The following is a 21,469-nucleotide window of genomic DNA, read 5'->3' as shown; positions in this document are numbered from 1 at the left end:
TTACATAGATCATATAATAATAAATTAGCCTTCTAAGAACATGGAGTCAGATTCATCATTTCCTTCCTTTGTCTGAGGTCTCAGAAAATACCACAAATGGTGACCCCAGACGTTGGTTGTATCCTGGAGCTCAAGAACCAAGACCCTGAAGATGGGCAGTGTTCACAGCCAAGACTTAACACAGAAGAATCTCCTGAGTTTTCCCAGACAGCTGTCCACAGACCTTGACCCCTCCCAGGGCTGGGAGACCTGCCTGCGGCCCTACTGCCTCCCGGGCCGCCCCAGGTGCCGCTCCCATCATCTCCTCGTGGGTTCCAGCATGTTGCTAAGCAACAATTCAGGGGCACCACAGATTGTGCTCGTGCTGCTGCCGCTGCATCCAGGGGAAGCCGCACGAGGCACCCTGATTTGGTGCCAGCACGCAGCCCGACAGTCCCTCCTGCAGCAACAGAGCCCACGCCAGTGCTGCATTGCCCGGAACCCAGAGAGACCTCGGCGGCACTTCCTCGCACGCCTCTCGCGCTTCCGCCACCCACTTGGCAGTGCCACAGCCTTCAGGGGCTTCGCCCTTTGCGTCAGCATCTGCGTCGGACCCTGCGACCGGCCTGTCCCTCCGTGGAGGTGGCACAGCTCAACTGCTGATTGCAGGTGCCTTCTGGCTTAAAACTCTCAAACTCAGTGTTTTTCTGGGACACAGTGTTTTTCATGGGCTGATCCCCCCCCATGCACAGCAGCAGCTTGGGGAAGTTGGCTTCCAAAGGTGCTACCTCTGGCCCCAAGCCCAGAGGGGGTGGGGGTGGTGCCAAGGAGCAGAAAGCGGGAACACTGGCATTTGAATCACAGGGGGCACAGCAGAAAACGAGCATTACTCATTTGCTGTGGGGAAAGATGACCCCCAGGTCTGGGATGAAGATCCCTGGGAAAGCTTCTCCTCCCCAACTGCTGGCATGCACCAGTAGTTCTGGGGGGAGAGGGAAAAAGCTTTGGTCACTCCTGCTGCCAAGGCAGCAGGGTGGTGTCCAGTTGTGAGAACAAAGACTCTGCCCCACAGGCTGGGTCTGGGCCATTTGGCCTGTCCACCGCCAGGTTTGGGGGCTTTGATCCCCCTTCCCAGGCCTGGGATACCGTTCTGTGGGCTGGGTCTGAGGTCCTTGGTCCACCCACCTGGACCAGGGCCAGGGACTCCGTCCTGACAAGCACAGTAGGGTCCTAAAACCTGCTTTTACTGTTTCCCTTTTTGAGGGGAAAAAAAAAAAAAAAAATAAAAAAGCGGAAAGAGCTAGCAGCTCAAAGCACTGGAAAGCCATGAATCAGCCTCAGCCCAAGTGGTTCAATTAAGGGCTGTGGCCAGGGCATTCCAGAAAATTTCTCGAAATTGTTTGATAATTATCAATGGATTTCTAAAGAGTTATTAGTGATTTTCTTTAGCAGTTCTTTGTTTCAGGATTCTGCAAGTCTGTTTCAGGACCAAAAGGGATGTCAAAGAGCAACATCTTCAGCCAATGGAACTTTTCCTGAAACTCAGGTGTTTGGACTTGAACGAATGAAAAATTTTTGCATGGTTTTTTGCATTTTCTGATATTGTAAGACTTGTTTTAGTGATATTCTACAGGAAAAGAATCTCCTTGATCATTCCACATCAGCACTTGATTGAGGTTTTGATTGGCAATGGATAAACCTCTCGAGACGTGTTTGTTCTCTCTTCTGCAAGGGCCCAGCAGAAGAATTACAAACACAGTTTCTTTTTATTTTAATTATACAAAAAGGGTGAAATGTCACCATCATATTTTCTGGAAAAATCCCCTTGCCCAGGATTTCTCTCCTGGGAAGCTGAGAAGCCTCAGAGAAAAAGGAAAACAATATGATCTCATTTGCTTCTCCTGTGTTTTGCTGCTTTGGAATGTGGTTTGGAGATTGTTTATCCAACATGTAAATTGTTTTGACTTAATGACCAATCATGGTCAGGCTGTGTTGGAACTCTGGAAAGACTAATGAGTTTTTTTTAGTATCTTTTAGCCTTCTGTCTGTATCCTTTCTCTATTCTTTAGTACAGTATAGTATAGTATTGCATTCTTTTATATAATATAGTAACATAAAATAATAAATTAGCCTTCTAAGAACATGGAGTCAGATTCATTCACTCCTCCCTTCAATGGGGATCTCAGAAAATACCATATCCACCCATGCTTCTCTCACATAGGGTAAGACCAGGAGAAATGCACTTCTTTGCAGACAGTCTTAGGAACCACTCACTCTCCTTCCAACTCCCAACCATTACAGGCAAAGCAGGCTGTGGCTGATCTTCCTGGACAGTGGGCAGGTTGGTTTATGGGACACATCAGTTGCCAAGTCTCCTTAAAGCAATTATGTCCTTGGCATTTCTGCTTTAAGTCTGGTTTATGTCAAACCCAAAGCTGTCCGAAGTCCTGGACCCTGACCATACTAATTTGAATTCCACCCAGCACTTTTCTTCCTTCAGAGGCACTCCTGTTCTTTGGTTCATGCTTCAGGGTCTGGGAAGGATTTGTATTTTCTGCCACTTTCAGACTATGGTAATGAAAGTCATGCCAGTAGCGTTCACTTCTCCCTCCCCAGGGAAATTCTGGTGGGACAGGCAAGTGGTGCTCTAAGAGGACGCTTCTGAGCCTCCACTTTTCTCAAGACTTTGGATCCAGAGGCATGATCGATTTGCTTGCCTTCCTATTGACAGCCTTTCACCCAACGGTAGTGACTCCCTCACTGCACAGTAAGGACAGAAAAAAAAAATCTGTACTTACAAACAATTACACTTGAAAAATCCCATCAACCTATGTACAAACATTGCAGGACCAGTGCAGGAGGTAATTTTTTAAAACAGCTCTTTCAATATATATCCATTGACATTTAAGGGAAGATGTCCAAGGTAAAGGGTATTCTGTGCCACTTCAGTGTCTGCATTCAGCTTTGAAAGTACTTCAGGGAGGTACTGACAAAAAGCCAATGGTATCTATAATAAATATTAAGTGAACAAAAAAGGTTTGTTTTATATGGTGACAGTCTCACAGAGCCAGGGTGTGGTGCCAGGGAAACAGTAGCACTTACTAAAAAAAACATCAATTGAGATTTTCCTTGCTCTGCCTTTTCTGGGGCAGGGTAGGCTGTTTCCCTTGCCTAGTTTCTTTCATTATTACTCAGCCTTGCTACAGAGAAAAGACTAGATATAGGTAGTGCCAAGTTTCTATATTTGCTTAGAGATTCGGTTCTAATACTCTAAAACTTAAAAGGACCCAAGCATAAGAGAGGGAAGCAGCAAGGTCCTTCAGAACTCAGATTTTCAATGTCTCCAGGAGCACTCAGTTTTCTTAGCTTAAATAATGGCCTATGGAAAATCATGTTTTACAGAATTTACATTTTTAATTGTCACATGGAAGGTGGCTCAGAGAGCTGAGACTTGGCAACATCTGCTTTTGCAGTCAGCAGATTAATTTGTGGCTTTTCCACTGCAGCTTTGGGAGTTTCAGAACTGGCTGAAAAACACAGAAACAAAGGGCTTATCAATTTGGGAAAGCAATACTCACATCCCCTAGGAAACAGACATCTGAAATATCCAGAAACAGCATAATTTCCTAAATCTCAGGACAAAGTAGAATGATTAACAAAGAATTATTATGTTTTCAAAATTAAATATTATGTGTTTATTTTGTGTTGTCTATTTGTTGTTTCTTTAACTTTTGAATTTCTCAGCATTTCAGAGTAAAATAAACAAAATCTATTTAATACATTTAGTCATTCTTCTTTTGTCCCACTTTTCTACAGTGAGAGTGTAGATTTTTTTACTTGAGTTGGGGTATGATTTACCACAAAGTGAAAAAACAGTCATGTTCTTAATTGGGGCAGTTTAGCAGAAGTCTCTGATTTAGGTGGGCAGCCTTAAGATGTCAAAACATTGTAGGGTGGTGAACTGCAACTCCATGATGGTGTAATGCTTTCACTGAGATAAAAATCTTTATGTTCAGCTTGGTCCCACATCATGATTTTAAGATCAATATTGCTAAACTCTGTCTGGTGTGTGGGCATACACTGATCATCTTGAGGACTTTGGGAATTATAGCGTCCTGTGGTGGGTTTGGATTCTTTGTGCTAAAAGTTTGGAAGTTTAAAGTTTCATTCTTTAGGCAGACATAGCTCCTTCAGTCCACAGTTAGTTTTATAGATTGAAACACACTTTGACATGTTTCTTTAAAATGCCCTTGCTGTGCCTACAAATCTAATGATCAATTTTCTGCTGTATTCATTCATGATTATTCATAAATGCACTTAGCAATATTTGTAGTAGAGTCACTCTATTATGGGTGACGTTTTTGTATTAGGATAATCTGGAAATTTCCACAGCCTTGTCCTACTTACCTGTCCTCAGCAATTATTTGTGTACAGCACAATGTTACAAAGCATCTCTTTACAAAGTCTCTACAGAAAGAGTGACTATCTGTTTTGGATGTTGTTACTAATTTTGTGCTTTAATCTCAAGTTTATTTAAAAATAGACACAAACATTTTGTTATCACCATGCATTTGGAAACCATTGCAAATACAGGTAAATATCAAGACAAAATTCTTCTGTGTAGAGCATTTCTTTTACCTCTTCATGTTCAGAATGTTTTAAGATTTCTGAAGGGTACAAGAATACACGTCATTCACTTCACTTGTTAATAGCATAAATAATTAACACAAGTGGAAAACACAGATGATGATCACTTGCACTGTATACAAACTTTTTGTGACTCAGACTGTGTTTCTGTAGGAATTAATAGGTGAGAAAGAGAAATTCAGAATATTTCAGGATGTGCTTGTGTTAGAGAACCATAACCCCTTTGATAAGCACAAGGGAAAAAAACACACACACACCTCTCAAAGTGTTTTATTTTTCAACTCCATTGTAGAAATATTTTATATACAATTTACAGTTCTGATGTCTCTGCAGCATAAAATATGTTCCTTTTGCATTTTTTTCAATCATTACTATTATATATATATCACATCTAATATTTCATGTATTTTAGAGTAATATAATACATTAGTTTTTACATAATAAAAATATATTCTGTATTTTGAAAGCCTGCCTCAACAATGATGATTTAATTCACTTTAGAAAATTTTATGTATCATTTTTATTCAAATTTTATTGGCACAGAACACTTGACTGAAAAACACAAATTTGAAAAATACTCCCACATACTTAAGCAAGGAAATAAGTGAAATCACTGAAATTTTCTTTCTTCCAAGCACTGACCCCTTTTCCAAAGATCATCATATACTTTCAGTCTCAAATACTGGCAAAAATGTCTTTAGCCTCAAGATCTCAGAAACTGATTCATTTCTTTCCTGGTAAAAGTCAAGCCCAGCTAGCAACTCCACATCCCGAACACGTGCAGAATGAGCCTGAACTCTTTCTTCAACCCATTCGGAAAGTGTCTTATTTTCCTGTCAAAACAAGCAAGAACAATGTTCAAACACATAAAAGGCCCTCTGTTGTTTGGTGGCAGTGTTAGGCAATTGCCAGTGCTTGACCTGGTCTGACAGACTAAAGGCCTCCAGTTGGTAAAACTTCTTTCAGGCTTTCCAAGACATCTTTACAGCCTTGCTTTTAGGGATCTCATTTAAACATAATCAAGCAGATGTCTCTTCTACCTGATGCCAGCAGTTTATTTACAGACACGAACAGGACGGGGCTGCTGGGATAGTGTCTCAAGCTGTTTATTTTTTCAGCATCAGTCTCATTACATGATTATGATAATGGAAAGATGCTAACAGCTCACTGTCCAGGCAGCAGGCCAGAAGACTTAATGTTACAGCATACTTTATAACCTTCTAGACCAATTACATGAAGCAAAAGCATACTGACAGTAGTTCTATCCAATCACCATAAGCACACGTAGCTTTGGTTAAAACAATGCTTGCTTACTTTCAAATACAATACTCGTTTATAAGAGACAATGCACCGAGCCCTATTCATAAGCTTAACCTTGCTAGAGAAACTTTTTGCAACTTAGAAAGCCTATACAAGCACTAATACACAGCTTTTATTGTTCTATTCACCCATATCTTTTCTACAGTTTAAATAATTTTTTCTGCTGCTTTAGCACTGTTCACAATTCTGCTGTATCTGAGGCCTGTCTTCTGCAGTTTTCCTAAAGCCCTCTGATTTTATGGATTCCCACACTACCCACCTCTCCACTTCCACAGTGAGAGACAAGAAGAATTATGCTGTTGTCTGTGTCTGTATAAGTTGGACTGTTCTGTTCCCCCTATCATGTAATGGTTCTGCCCTGGTTCTCTCCTCCCTCCCTTGAGCTGCCAGTTATCCCAACTCCTCCCCAGTTGCCTTGGAGACTAATCCTTTCTCAAATCCCTGTATTTGTGCAATTTCTATTTCTATTTCTATTTCTATTTCTATTTCTATTTCTATTTCTATTTCTATTTCTATTTCTATTTCTATTTCTATTTCTATTTCTATTTCTATTTCTATTTCTATTTCTATTTCTATTTATGTGAATAAATATTATGTATTATATATAAACACTGAGTTTAAGAACCTTCTGCAACCCAGAGTTTGTGGAATAGGCTCTCGGCTGCCTCAACAATACATATTACACTCAGATAATGTATTTTGTTTGCTACAAGGCATAAGGTTCACGCTGTTAGAGGTAAGCAGAGATTTAATTTAATTCAAGTATGAATTTTAACTGCAGAACCATCCATCCAAATGCCTGGATTTCTCATAGAGGTGGAATAAGCAACTGAAGGAATTTTCTATTAACTGAAGGGAGTAACACTCAAAGTCTTCTGATATCTCTAAAGTAAGTTTATTCTGCAGTCTTCCATAAAGATACCTCATCTCCCTGTTGCCTGTGCTGCTGTTCTCAGCCCTTCTCAGGTGACAGCATTTCCCCATCCTCTTATCTTACCTCCCTTTCTTCTTCCTTGCTTCCTATCAGATCATTAGTTTCCAGCTACCTCTCCTGGAGCTCCTTGCTCTTCTGGTGATTGCTTTAACTCTCAGCTCACTCTCAGCTCATGGGGAATGAGTTAATTCCATAGACTGATAAAGATTCTCTGGATGACTAAATTCCAATGGGAATCAGTTCCCAAAGTTCGTCAGCACACAGGAACATGGAACTATACTTACAGCACAGCTTTCAGTGTTGTCAGGTCGATGAGGAATGATAAAAGACAAAGCATCCAAGGACCCTGAACAGTTCAGTGGAGTATAGGATGTGTTGTTGCAGCTCGTCAGAATCACATAGTAATGGGTTGGGACAGGGATTTCTGTATTGTTTACATACCTACAAAACAAACATTAGTTAAGGCATTTTTTGAGATATCAAGTATTAACACCACTGATACAATTAGAAATTTATACAATTTATCTCAATATATATCTTTCAATACTATATGACTTGAATTTATTTTGTAATTGAAAAAAATACCTGATGGGATACACAACCTCACAATTTATTTTATGAACAGCCAAACATACATGGATTACTCTGTCTGCTACAAGCAGTCCCACTGAAACAGGACTGCTTAATATGTTCAATACTCTATTTTGCCAGAGCCAGAGATCTCTACATCTGGAAGAGTGAGAATAGAGCATCATATTTGCCCTTCATTATATGAAGAATTTTAACCATATGAATTGGAGGAGAGTGATGAGAAAATTAACTTCTGACTCCTTGCCATTGAGAAATGCCAGAACAGTGATTTGTGGCTGTGTGCTGTTGAAATCAGTTTAGGATACTCAGTTGAAAATGTCTTTGCTGCTCTTTTCTGACTATTCTGCAAATATGGTCACTCTTGTGTATAAAGAGCTAAATGTTTCCCAGGCTTTTTTGTTGAACAAAACGCTATCACTGAAATTATTATACTTCTTTGTATGACTGCCTAACCATGCTGACTAAAACATGCTTATTCCAAACTGGAGGCAGCATTATGTGGTCAGCTGGGTATTACAGCATTTTGCTTAGAAGGAAGTTGTAGTCCCTCCTCCGTTCCACCCTCCTATTATGTGGCAGGCTGATTTTCCCATTCTCAAAGCATTTTTATCAGATGTGGTCAAATCTAGCCTGAGTAAAACATCTCCAGTGATAGATTCAGCTGTACAGATTTCCCTGCATCTTTCTACTCCATAAATGCTCATAGTCTCAGAAGGTATTTTCCCTAATCTAAGTTTTCCTAATTCTGTTTTTATTTCCTTGTATCCTTATTCACTGACATAAATAATTGGTCTTTCTAATTTATGTGTAAACATGTCAGATGTTGCAGTAAGCTGTGTAAGCCATAGTTATGCAAAGGTACCTCTCAGGAATGTTACATTTTGCATTTCCAGTTATGTGATTCAGTGAAGGCAAACACACAAATCTGACCTTTGATGAAATACATCAGTTTGAGACAATAGGAAGAAACAACAAACAGGTGAGTGAGCGTAACATCAAAGTGAGAAAATCATGCTCAAGCATGTCTTCTGCCTGTTTAAAAGTCATATTCTCCCAGCATTTCTGATGCAGAGGCCCAAAATCTTAAAATCTAGGCATCATCTTGGGAAACTAATTACTACAGACTAATTACTAGTCTGTACCTTTGCATGTGTATAGAGATACACATGTAACTGCACAGCTTTTTTACTCTTTACTTCAATTTCCATGGGACTGTATCTGTTTGCAAGAGCAATTCCTCTTGTATGAGTAATAATGGATATAGGATTATGAAGAGAATACTGCATTCTCCATGATACTTGTTTCTTAGTCTTTTTAAATAATAGGGGGGTTTTATGTGGAAACACTGTTGAAATAATATAGAGTTTGACTTCTGGCTTTTCCATGTACTTACGGCTTAATTTCATCAGGGCTATTAAAATGGCCATCATAATTGTAATCAAACACTGGTCCACTGATAACGTTTACCCCATTCCTTTCTCTAGCATACTTCTGAAGAAGCACATTATGGAAATAGTCCCAGATGTCTGTCATAAAAAGAAAATAAAAGCAAAATTAATACCAATTTAAAGTAATTGCACCACTGAAGAAAAATAGTGCATTTGTGTTTTCACTGAAGATTAATTTTAAAAAGTTCAGAACTAAACTCTTTGTTACACAAAATTTGGATTTAATCAGAAGGGTCATACTCCCACTTGCCATTGAAAGAGATGCTGTAAATGCCACTATAGTCAATAGCAAGGTAAATTGCACTACTGGAGTGTATATTGATTTGTTCTAAAGCTGAAGCTACAAACCTACAGCTGAGAGGTCACTAATTTCTGGCTGATGTTCCTGATCAGTGTTCCAAATAGCAGGAACTGACATAATGATTTTGTGAGAGGAATACTCACCACCTGAGTGTTAGTTTAACTGTCTAGAACTCATCACTAGACAATTTGGCTTATTTCACTGACGTTAATCAAGAAAATGCAATTTGTAGGATATAAAATAGTGAGATTATCCAAATATTTACAACTGACATGGCAAAAAAAAGGGGTTTGGGGCATTGAGGGCACCTCCTATTGATTTAGCTGTTGCTTATGGTCTATAGAAACTTCTTGTTGTTTTCCTTGAAAAATTAGATTTTTCACAGTCTGTGATTTATTTGGAAGATTAAAAACACTTAGGTCTTCTGGATCTCCGGTTTTAATATGAGTGAATGAATAATTGAGGTCTGAATGTAATAGAAAGGTAGTTATATAATCCAGTTTTTTCCACCTTTTTCCTTACACAATTCCTCTTTTTAAGCATTTTCTAAGAAAATTAGCCAAGGCCTAAGAATAAAACAGGATCATAAGCAGTTATAGAAAATTTCTTATCAATGATTACAAACAAATGTGAGTCAGGCTGGATGGGAAGACATTTTATTATTGCATAATGAAAACATCTGTTATAGAAATAGTGTTGCGAGATTAATATTGTTGGGGTTTTCTCTTCAGATTTTGAAAAAAAAAAAGTGCCATTTGCATTCACCTTGAGCATTTTCCCAAGGGAAATTTTTATGAGAATTTCATAGCTAACATTTCTTGTTAGAACAGCCCAGAGGAGATGAACAGCAATTTCAAAAGCAAACAGGTATGCAGAGATAAGCAGAAATCAGATAAGACTACACAAAGAAAAAAAAAACCATATAATTGTACTATAAATTTTCAAACATCTACTCTTAAAATGTTCAAGGATATATTCACAACATCTGGATATATGCATTAATGTTTTAAAATTTTGTGATAGCTTTATCAAATCCAGAACAATAATTATAGAAAATTAATCATAATTAATCAGAATTTTGCAACCTACCTTTGAAAGCTTTATACATGGGAGCAATATTGCTGGTGAGTAAGGCATCATACTGTTCAAGATCAGATGAATTGTAGTCTATATAAAAAGACCAAAATATAAGTGAATGGAACACTATACAAAGACCAATTGATTCGTATGTCACTATAAATTGTAAGTACATGTAGTTCAATTACATGTTACATTTGAGCATGAGTGTATGATCCTATTGCAAACATATCTCCAAATTTGTTCAAAAAATCTACTCAATAAATAATAATTACCAAATTTGAAAACAGGAAATGAATATTTATGCAGTGGAAGAGGGACAGCCTTTCCTTCCAACCCTCCACATCATTCCAACCAGTTTTCATCACATTCAAGTTGTTCCATGCTTTAAAAAACCCTTAAATATTCTAAACCAAAAATATTTAGATACAAGTAGCAGCTGCCCTACTTTTGGTCAGTCTGCAAACACTGGAAACCTTTTTCAGCCCAACATGCTGATCCAAAGAAGTTTGTTTTGGTGTTTGGGTATATGTTTAAACATAAGCTGATTAAGGCTTTCTAAGGTCTCTATAAAAAGAACCATGCTCACTGGGAGGATAGAGGAAACTGTGGGTCAAGGTCAGCCCTTCTGGGTAGTCAGAACACTTTTGGCTCCAAGCAGCAGGGATTCTAACATCAGGCCGCAGACAGTCTGAAACAGTGGGAGGAAGAGGAGATGTGTTTTCCTGTGAAAAGGAGAAAAAAATCTTACACCCACGGCTGTGGCTAAGCCAATGCTTTGTATGGTTTTACTTTCTAGAATGGACTTCATTGAATCTTCTCCTATTTTCATAGTGAATCAGGTCAATGCAAGTAATGGACACTAATGTTTTCTGGGTAGTGTTTTTCTTCTACTTCTGTTTTTAGGTAATTCAGGGAAATCCGTATGCACCGTGTAAAACTGTAGCAGCAAAATAAGGTTACACCTTAGGCAAAAACAGATTTCACATTCGACTCATTTGTCACTTTTACATATTTCTGGAAACACAAACTCAATGTCACATCCTCCTGGAAAGCAGCTAGTACATAAAAATGGCACTATCACCTCATCTTGGCATCTGAGGATGCAGTCTCCATAAGAATTTGTGCTGCTGAGGAGTTACAGATAAAGAAATCCACAGTAAATTTGAAACATTTTACTGGCTTTAGTAACTCACCAAAATATGTTAACATGCTAAGATCTGGCCAAAAATGATTCTGATGACTATAATTCTTTCTATAACCTTCACTTTTTTTTCCTATAACCTTTTCTACACACTTTTTCATAATTTTACAATAACATTCAACCATCTGAATATGCTTTTTTGTGTTTAACTCTTTTTTTCATCCTCAATACATGTAACATTTTCATTTTGGTAAGACTGGAATATATTTTCCATTATACCTTTATAAACAGAAGTTAAATGTATAACTTGATTTTCAACACATTGTTTCTTTTGATTAATTAAAACCAAACAAAAAAAAAAGAACTGTAATGTTCTTCTTCTTGTGCCTCTTTTTACTCCTTGATTTAATTTCTTTAGGTTCTTTCATCAGAATTCAAGTAGATGCCATATTATGGTCAGGTTGCATATTAATGGAAAACATATATACCACATGGAATGAAATATAAAAGACAAAAGTCTTCCTTTGACTCCTGAGCAGATCATGTGTCAAAAAAACCTAACCAAACAAACAAAAAACCAAAAAAACATTCATCACCAATTTGGCTCCTTCTATTTCAGGTCAAAGAACCATAATGTCTCCTGAAGAAAGCAGTTAAAACAAAAAATTGGCTGTGCCTATCACATCATGAATTGTCCTTTTCAATACCATTTATTACTTTTTGATGAGCCAGTAATTAATGTCAAGAAGCAAGAGTTATTTGCATTACATAACAGAATTTGAGCATCTGCTGTGGTCTCCTATGTCAAATGCAGCCCCCTTCAGGTGCATTTGTCTTTTTGCAAGAAAATGTGCCTTCCTCCCTGGAAGATGAGTATAAAGCCTCGAGAAAACAAATGTCCTTCAATATTAAATTTCCTTATTCCTGAGAATAATAAGTAATCAAAATGCTGACATCTTTGATTTAAGATCTGCAAGTGCATGTTATTCAACCAGTTTCAAAACTCCCAAATCATGCCAAAGCCCAGCCTGCACTACCTAGTTTAATATTTAAGCACTTCTTTATAGCTACATAATGATGAGATATACCCCAACTTACAAATTGTGCAAAGCATTGCACATGCTGCATCCAAACATAATTAAACCAGGGTGCAATAAAAATTCTGTAGAAAGGGCAACTTTCTGTCATTCCCAAGTATTGCAGCCAAACCTTACCGTCAAAGGCATTAGCTCTATTCCTCTGTCCTTCCACAGTTGTTATAAATTACAAAGCCTATTCCTCTTGATTAGCACATGTAATAAAAAATCATAATGTCAGCTTACTGTGCAAGTCAGTGTATGAGCTCTTAAACTCAGAGCCTTTCACTGTTGTGCCTCTGACACTATTACAGGTGGAATTTATGATTTCCTAATCTTCCTACAGAAAACATACATCACTGTATTGGAGTCTGCTGTGATCTATATCCTCCAATACTTCAGTCTCAGTCATTCACTGCTTCCCACAATGTTGCATAAACTGCTATAAGATACTCCAGCAAAATATGTATTTCTCTTAATTTAGATGTTAAGTTGAGCAAGAACTTTCTTTATACACTTCCAGTATCTGAAGGGGACCTACAGGAGTGCCAGAGAGGGACTCTTGGTCAAGAACTGTACTGATAAAACAAGGAGCAATAGGTACAAATTGAAAGAGGGGAAATTTAGGTTAGATATTAGGAAGAATTTTTTTCACGTAAGGGTTGTGAGACACTGGAACAAGTTGCCAGGGGAGGTTGTGGATGCCCCAACCCTGGCACTGTTCAAAGCCGGGTTGGATAAGGCCTTGAGCAGTCTGGTCTAGTGGGAGATATCCCTGTCCATGGCAGGGCTGGATTGGAATTAAATTATCTTTAAGATCCATTTCAACCCTTTAAACTTCTATGATTCTTTGCTAACTGAGAATTTGTTTTTCACCAAAGGAAAACATCTGGAAAGTTATTTGGGTTTTTGAGCTTTTTTAAAGCTCAATATTAAGAAGACTGCAGCTCTGATGGGACTTTTCAATCTTTTTAAAGCAAAATCAGACAAAAAATATGCCCACAATTTACTAGTTTTCAATTGGGCACTGCACTTTTATTGAAAGGTTTAAGGGCAGATCTTCAAATATGAAGTATAAACAGTTCTTGTTGAAATGGACATTTGTTTAAATGACTTTTAGCCTTCTTAGGATTGGATTAATGATACTTCAATCAAGATAGTGAAGAATCAGTAGAAAGCATGTAGTGAAACTTTCTGAAATACTGTCATTTTAGCAGCATACTTTTGATTAAAATAATTTCTTCATATTTGTACTGCTGAAATAAGAATTCATATAGACATCAATAACAGCACTCTTCAGACAGAAGATTCAGTATAGAAACTGCTTCCTCAAGGCAACTTAGAAAAAGGATCAAATTGTAAGGGCAAGTAAGCCCATGAATGTCCATTAGTTTACCGACCCTGAAAACTCAAACAATTTATTCTGGATCCGCATACCCTTGAACACTCAGAAGTTCATTCAACTACAGTTACATTTTTCAGAAATTATATCACATAACAGAGAGCAAAGAACACATATGCACTAGTGCAAACTGTCTTGTAGAGTTGCATAGAGGGTATTTAATAGGTAAAAGGTCATGGCACTCATCGGAAAGCTTAAAACTTCTGATTTGGGAAATCACAGCCAATCCTGCTTCTCCACAGGAACTGACAGGAGAGATGGAGAATTGTCTTGACAGCATATCCCTTTTACAGGACAGGCTTAATGGAACCAGGTCACCAGCAGCTCCTACATCTTTTGTGTCCCTAACTGATGAGTGGTGCTGAAGACACCAGACCAAGGCTGCTGCCAAGACCACCTCAGCGTGTCGCCGTTGCCAGCCCTGCACCCATTCCCCCAGCACAGCAGTACCCTGGGCAGCAGCGAAGACCAGCTATGGTTGACCCCACAAAGCCATGCCTGCTTTGCAATAACCTTGGGCATTGGAGTAGCCAGTGCCCCCTGAAAAAGCAATTTGATGAATTTAGAAATGACGGGGGAGAACTGCAAGCTCTTCCGGGGGGTCAACAACAACAAAAAAACTAAATGGGGAGCACCGGCCTGCCAGGCGTGCAGACACAAAAAGAGCAGGCCAAGGGAATAAAGGAAGCAAAATAAACCAAGTGCACGGTAATGTTAATATTTCTGTAAGTGAAGCAGATGCTTCAAAGACCACATCTGCTGGTCCATCGTTGAAAGTGAAACAAAACAACCTTTGTCATGATTTGGGTGAACCTGTGTTAACCACGTCTTCTGTCAATGAGCCTTACAGGTTACAGCTGACAGAATCACTCCACCTGAAGGACACTGACTGGCATTTTGTCTCCATCAACCCAGAACAGAAGGGTACTTGGCACCGAATTCGTTGTAAGTACATCGTCACTGGGGACACCAAACACACGCCACATGAGATTGAAATTGCTTCAGGACCTAACAAACGGTCATTCCCATTTCTCAAAACTTTATTTTAAGATAGCTAAAAGTTAAATGATATCAAAGACATTTTTTCTGACACAAGTGCCTTAGTCACATGGCATCCACCAGCCATTAAACTGGGTTCCTGATGAGTGGACCACATTTTTAACCCATTAGATCCCATATTTAAGAGTAGTAGAGATATTTGATAACCTACAGGCTTATTCACAGTGTATGCAGTCCACAGTGGCATCCGGATATCGTAGCTGTATCCACTCACATACTGATGATGGGAAAGGAGGCAGTAGACCTTTTCCTTCTGAAGAACTTTGGGTCTCCCATATGGCAAATGAGATGAGCTTGCCTTCTTTACTAAAATTTAAATAATAATTATTGATTTATTCTACTATAACATTTTGGATGGTACAAGGAGTTAAGAGAACAGACAAAAATTGTTAACTAAAACTTTAGCAAATACAAATAGATCCAACAGTAAACCTAGTCGTGGTTCTTTAGGCTTATAAGTAGAATTAAAAATGTAGAAAATAGTTTTCATATTATGCTTAATGTACAAAAGTCAATAAAATATATCAGACTTGCAAACTCTTGTTTCTTTGAAGTTTCATACCAATGCAAATATTTTGAATTTATCTTGCCAATAAAACTTACATCTTATTTGACTAGGAGGCATTACAATGCTTCCCAAAATTTCCAGAAACCCCTTAAAAAAAAGTAGAAAGAAGTATCTATGGGAATTTTTGATCAGAGAAAGTTAAAGTTATGGATACAGGGTGAGGAGCAGGAATTATGTCACATAGCCTGACAGTGCTCACATTTTCTTCAAGACCATTGAAATCTTTATGGTTTTCTCCAAACTTTTAATGGGATCCTATTCCTATATATATATATGTTGCTATGACAGAGTCCCTTAGCATTTTTTTAAGACACGAAAAGGAAAAATTAAAAAAAAAAATGCTTCTGACCTGATTTTCCTACTTCACTTTCAATTGTAATTAATGTTGCAAAAATTCCCACTGAAACCAGTGAAATAAAATATAAACCAGGTGTGGATTTTAGAATACTGCTGCTCTTTTCAGTTTTTGCTACTCACTTTCTTCTGTGGTGAGATTTAACCTCTTGTTTAGCTCTTCTGTTGACCCAACGGATATCTGTAAAAAGTCAGAGAATTGTTCAAAATGAATCCATTGTTTAGAAAAAAAATGAAGAAAGCAGAACACACTTGACAAAGAGGATTAAAAGACACCAGAAATCCCTATTTACTTGTGTGCAATTGCATCCCAGGTCATCTGTAGGAATCAGACTGGAAACTGGACATAAAGAGGGAGGTGAGACTTCCTTTGGATGTGCAGGATTGTAAAAGGGTTTCTTTAAGAGGTGATTCAAGCTGCCATGTGTTCCATTGTTTTCTGCTGGTGCTATATGCAGCAAATCTGTTGAAACATTTGAAATTTGTAAACATATTTTAAGACTAAAACAGTATTTTAAAAAGTAATTATCTGTCCAAACCTACTAATCTCGTAGTAATTTTTAAAGGTAGAAGAAATAGCTTATTCCATTATTTAAACTGTTACAGTAACTACTCCCACCAACTTGCAGTTTTTTAGGTCTGAAGGTTCTTTGTTATCTTCCACAGCATCAAGACTTGGTAACTATAAATTTGAGTACTGTTGGTACAGTTTTATACATTGTCACAACATTCACAAGATTAGACAGTTTAATGCAAAGTATAAATGTTATTGCAAGTGCATCACATTGTGAAACCTAGTAACCTACTGCATTATTGTGTGATGCTTTAATCCATATTTTCTGAGGCTCATGCTTCCTAATTGTTCACTGCTGGGACTACAATGGTTCACCCTAAGTTATGAGCAAGAGCAGATACTCTCTGCAAGATTCTTATCCACAATTCCACAGGCATTAGTTTGACAGCAAACCCATATGGCATGGTGTGGTTCCCTCTGATTCTTTAGTGGAATTCTTCTGCAATCAGAAAAAACCTTCAAGGCACAGCAACTTCTGGAAGTCAATTTCTTAGCAGTGTAAAGAAGGCCTAAGAGCATGGCTTCAGTGTTTTGGTTTTGAATGAATTCACTCAATTTTTATTGATATTTATCAATTTTTTTAGAACTTTATCGTCTAAAGTACTGGATTGTTTCTACTCACCACACATAAGGTTGTAAACCTCAATGTTTTCAAAAGCATCCACTTCTGTTTTCTCTTTAAAGCTTGGGCCATATGCTAAGAATATAGCCTAGATTGTAATAGTAATAATGAAAAAAATAGTTACCTAAAGGAAACCAAAGTCAAAACCAATTCAGTTGCACTTTATGAAAACTGGGACAATGGAACAAAATACAGTCTTTTCATAGTCACAGAAGTTAAAAGTACAGGCTTATTCTGGTAAGGAAGGCAATTTTCTGCCATTGCACATAATTTGAAGAAAAATGCAAAGCAAAAATTCCCATTTTAAACTATATAATGAATCTCATTTGGTTTTGGGGTTTTTTTAATACCTGTTGCACTCAGAAGTCTTTGGGTCACTTAAGAGTCTATGGCCATGGTTAAAGCAAGGAGCAGGGAACTGCAGAGGCCCGTTCCAAACTCAGCAAAGACCTGCATCTGTACGACCAATGGCACAATGCAGTGCTGGGCAGCCCTTCTGTAGCCTGCAAGCCTTGTGGCAGAACACTGATACTATGTACAGACTCACGGGAGTTTCTGCTGCATTGTGAGCCTCCTGAACTGCCTGCCAGGAGATATGGGAAACGTGACTAACAGGACAATGATCTGTTCTGAAATAATATTATGTGTCCATAACAGAAGAGGAATTTTCAATTTATTATAGAAAGATGAAATGTTGCTCTTTTCTTAAAAAAAAAAAAAAGCATCAGTTGTGGCACCTGTACAAGGTTTTCTATTATTTACCTTTTCTTTCCATACAAACATTCAGTGTAATTCTGATCACTGACATTTGGTTTTAACATAGTTGTAAAGATCTGGAAGGATCTGATTCTTAGGCACAGAATATGGGACTTAGAGTGGCATGCTTGACCTTAGCTAAAGGTTCACATCACAGAAAGTACATGAAATACCAAAAGCTCAAGACCTCAAAATATTTTCACTGTAACCGGCAGTGAAAATGAGATGAAACTTTAACATAGGCTATACTAACACACAGTATAGCTAATTAGTTTTTTTGTTCTGGTGATGTGATTAACCCTTGTAAGATAAGGAGAGACAATAAGATTTAGTTTATTTGAGCATACAGGCTTCCAGATGCTTAGATGAACTCCCAGAGCCTATGGAGGTTTTTTGGTCATTGACTCAGTGGAAGAATGAAAGGAAAAAGAATTCAGTAGCTAAACATGGTACACTTGGTTTACTGCAGTCTACCTGTCTCCAAGCAGGTGAGGTAAGCCCAGACTGTTTTTACTACAGGACCCCAAAGAAACAGGCCTTATACACATCAATGAAAGGCAGTACAAATATTTGGACCTAGTATGTGTTTACAATTTACATGTCTTATGGCCAGAAAAGAAAAAGCACACTGCAAAAACTGTCATTGTTCTGTATTCTGGTGATTTACCTGGCACATGATGGTTTTGTACATAAGAAAGTTCAAGAATAGAATAAAATAGAAGTCATCTTACCTCCATACTTTTGAATTCATTGTTATAGCCATGGTTACCTCCATCACAAGATGTGTAACTTTTATCCCTAAGGAGAAACCATCACAGAGTGTAAATAAAAATGACACAAATAGAAGCACTTAGTAACAATCCTTGTGGCTCACAGACTCCATCATTCCTTGAGAACTGACTCTGCCATCATATTCTAGCATTTATGGCTCATCATAGCATTCATTTCTATGAGGAACTCTTTCTCCTCTAACAGAAATTGCTATGGACAGTACTAAATTTTCCTAGCTGGCTATGAGTGTACAGTGATACAATATTTTCAAAGCAAGTTGAAAAAATGGCCATTTTTGAACTGAGGCCTTTACCTAGCTACAGGTAGCAGAACAAGTGTAATCTATTTTGGAAGAATTCCTAGTTGTATTCTTTGGCATTTTACCAGAAAGCTTACAATGGGAGAACTGCTCTTAGCCTCTGTGGAATAATATAAATAAGACTGTGAGGGATTTTGCCTTACAAGACAATGCATTTTCATCATAGATTCTGAAGAGTGAAGAGACGTGGATAATGTGGGGATGGGTTACAGAATTAGCAACACAACACAATACTCTGACATGGTGACTAAGACTTATTTTTATCTATCCATTGCTAAGACACGTGGAAAAATTAAGATATAGTCACCCCATACCAATTCAATGCACAGTTGTCAGGTGCAGGTATCCTGTTTTCAGAGGCGCAGGAACATTTGAACACAGGGTGTTCAATTAAAATAGGGTTCAATTAAAATTATTAAAATAATTAGATTTTTTTCAGTGCACATTTCTTTTTGTATGTCCTGGACAGCGATTTAGTTTCACCAAAACAACCATGTTTCCTTTTCATGTATAGTATGATTTTAACTGTAACAAACATGGAAATGTAACAAGTCTAAGGCAAAACAGGAAATGAAGCAGTGGTGAAGGAAATTAAAGGGATGAAAGTGAGATGAAAAAACCAGCATAACAATCACACAAATCATGTTACCTCACAGCCAGCCACTGTCGATCCACCAAAAGATGAACTTTATCAATACGAATGTTGTTAGCATAGTGGAATCGTTTGGGCAAGTCAGGGGTCAGGTAGGGCTTGAAGTGCTGAGGGGATCTTCTGCACTGTGCAAGAGAAAAGAGTCCAGTCACGAGTTTCACTCAGTTTTAAAAAACCACCCATCGTTCAAAATTATCACAAATATCTTAGTGATAGGAATGCAAGCACAAAGCCCATTAGTCATAGATAGCTTCTCGCATGACCCGCAGATGTCATTTTTGGCCCCAGAAGCAATGCAAGAAAATGCAACACTTTTTTGGAACTTTTTGAAAATAGACTACACACAATTTATATATCAAGCCCACAAATACTGTGGTAAAAGTACATCTAAGGCTCAAAGACGCTCAGTAGAACTATTTAGTCTATATTTCTGTACTAATGCCATTGGCATCTGGTTGGTAAGATTACACTTCACAAGAGAAAGTTCCCTGGCAGTTTATTTCTGCCACTTTCTGTCACTTTACTATTCAATAATGAACAAAGCAAGCCAAGCATACACTATTTAGCATAGTCTAGAGTTTTAGCTGCAAGCCTGAACATGTAAATGTCCATTGCTCAGCTGTTAGCTAAAGATTTTAACTTTTACACCCACATTTAGTGTGTTCATATAACTGCTGCATTAGCAGGCATGCCATGGAAGAGCTTGGAATTGTGAGCCTAATGATAACCATATGACATACTGCAAAGACTTAACTATATATATGACCATTAGAAGCCATTCCAGCTGGCTGCAAGCATCATGGCAAAGTTTCAGAAGTGTTGCTTCAGATCAGGAATCCAGATAACCCAGAATATCTAAAATGTAAAGGAAGAGCTGCTAGGAAGCTGCATAAGCCACAGAAGTGGACTTGGTTTACCACACAGGCTGTGCAAACTGTACCATGCTTGGAGCCTGTTCTGACATCTTCACTTCTAAATACCAAAATTGTATGCTCTGCATAGGATACAGACTTTAACATGTGACATGGGAGTAACTGTGCCTCAGTAGTCATCAAAGAAGAACAGAGGAATCCAGGAATATGAAAAATAAGGATTCAGTGTGTTTGCTAGCCTGGAAGAAGAGTTCTAATTAAAAGGAAAAAATAGAGGGAATCAGCATATGACTTATGTCTATTCATTAGCAATAAATATAAAACACACAACTACCTTATCTGCAAAAACCCCTCATTCTAATAATTCGACAGGGACAAAATACACCAACCATTTATGAAGAGGAAAGAAAAGAGAGCATGTCCTGGTACCAGACTATTCCCATAAGGCACAAGATGTCACATCTCTACAACTATTAGCAGTAGCAGTTTCAGCTGAAGTTGAAAACATGCAGATTGTAACCTTCCCTTCATACCAGTACTCTTTGATACGACAGACTCTGCATCATACAGCGAGGCGGGGGAGGTAGCACTGAGAAATCCCCTTCAGTTATTCCCAGCCATTGATCCTACTCCCTCAAGTTCAACGGGTTAACGGGAGACCTCTAGTGGAGATTTATCGAAACATATCCATTTGGGAGCCCGGGATTTTGACAAACTGAGAGCATTTTTATAAATGTACCACAACACCTGTCTACTGCTTGGCACAGGACAAGCCACAGAATAGGAAACAAACTCGCAATGAAGAAAACGAGGAATTTATGACAGCACACTGAGAGCAAGCAGTTTAAATGTTTAACTCAGTGTAAATTTAAAAGGAAAGAAATACAGAAAGACAATTAACTGGCCTACAATTTTTTTCATTTGGCCAGCGCATTCATCCCACATGTATTAATGTATATCTTGAACACTACAAAAAAGTGACAGAGGCTGATATATCTGTCTA

The 21,469-nt window shown here is 38.1% G+C and overlaps 1 protein-coding gene across 1 annotated transcript in view; it reads right to left on the bottom strand.

The window, feature by feature from the left end:
- Nucleotides 1–4,891: 4,891 nt before the first annotated feature.
- ENPP3 (ectonucleotide pyrophosphatase/phosphodiesterase 3) overlaps nucleotides 4,892–21,469 on the bottom strand; it is a 36,526-nt gene continuing 19,948 nt past the window's right edge. Inside the window, exons 15-25 of the mRNA XM_031066664.1 lie at nucleotides 19,592–19,719; nucleotides 18,584–18,650; nucleotides 17,097–17,184; nucleotides 16,194–16,363; nucleotides 16,024–16,081; nucleotides 15,130–15,284; nucleotides 10,887–11,022; nucleotides 10,310–10,387; nucleotides 8,865–8,997; nucleotides 7,165–7,321; nucleotides 4,892–5,459 (exon numbers count right to left, since the gene is read on the bottom strand). Coding sequence (XP_030922524.1) covers nucleotides 5,286–5,459; nucleotides 7,165–7,321; nucleotides 8,865–8,997; nucleotides 10,310–10,387; nucleotides 10,887–11,022; nucleotides 15,130–15,284; nucleotides 16,024–16,081; nucleotides 16,194–16,363; nucleotides 17,097–17,184; nucleotides 18,584–18,650; nucleotides 19,592–19,719 — 1,344 coding nt within the window. The 3' untranslated portion in view covers nucleotides 4,892–5,285. The remainder of the gene's footprint in view (nucleotides 5,460–7,164; nucleotides 7,322–8,864; nucleotides 8,998–10,309; nucleotides 10,388–10,886; nucleotides 11,023–15,129; nucleotides 15,285–16,023; nucleotides 16,082–16,193; nucleotides 16,364–17,096; nucleotides 17,185–18,583; nucleotides 18,651–19,591; nucleotides 19,720–21,469) is intronic.

The sequence above is a fragment of the Geospiza fortis genome, unplaced genomic scaffold (assembly GCF_000277835.1).
Source record: "Geospiza fortis unplaced genomic scaffold, GeoFor_1.0 scaffold98, whole genome shotgun sequence".
NCBI classification, from domain to species: Eukaryota; Metazoa; Chordata; class Aves; order Passeriformes; family Thraupidae; genus Geospiza; species Geospiza fortis.
Note: the sequence above shows the minus strand (reverse complement) of the source record. Positions and strands in the feature narration are given on the sequence as shown.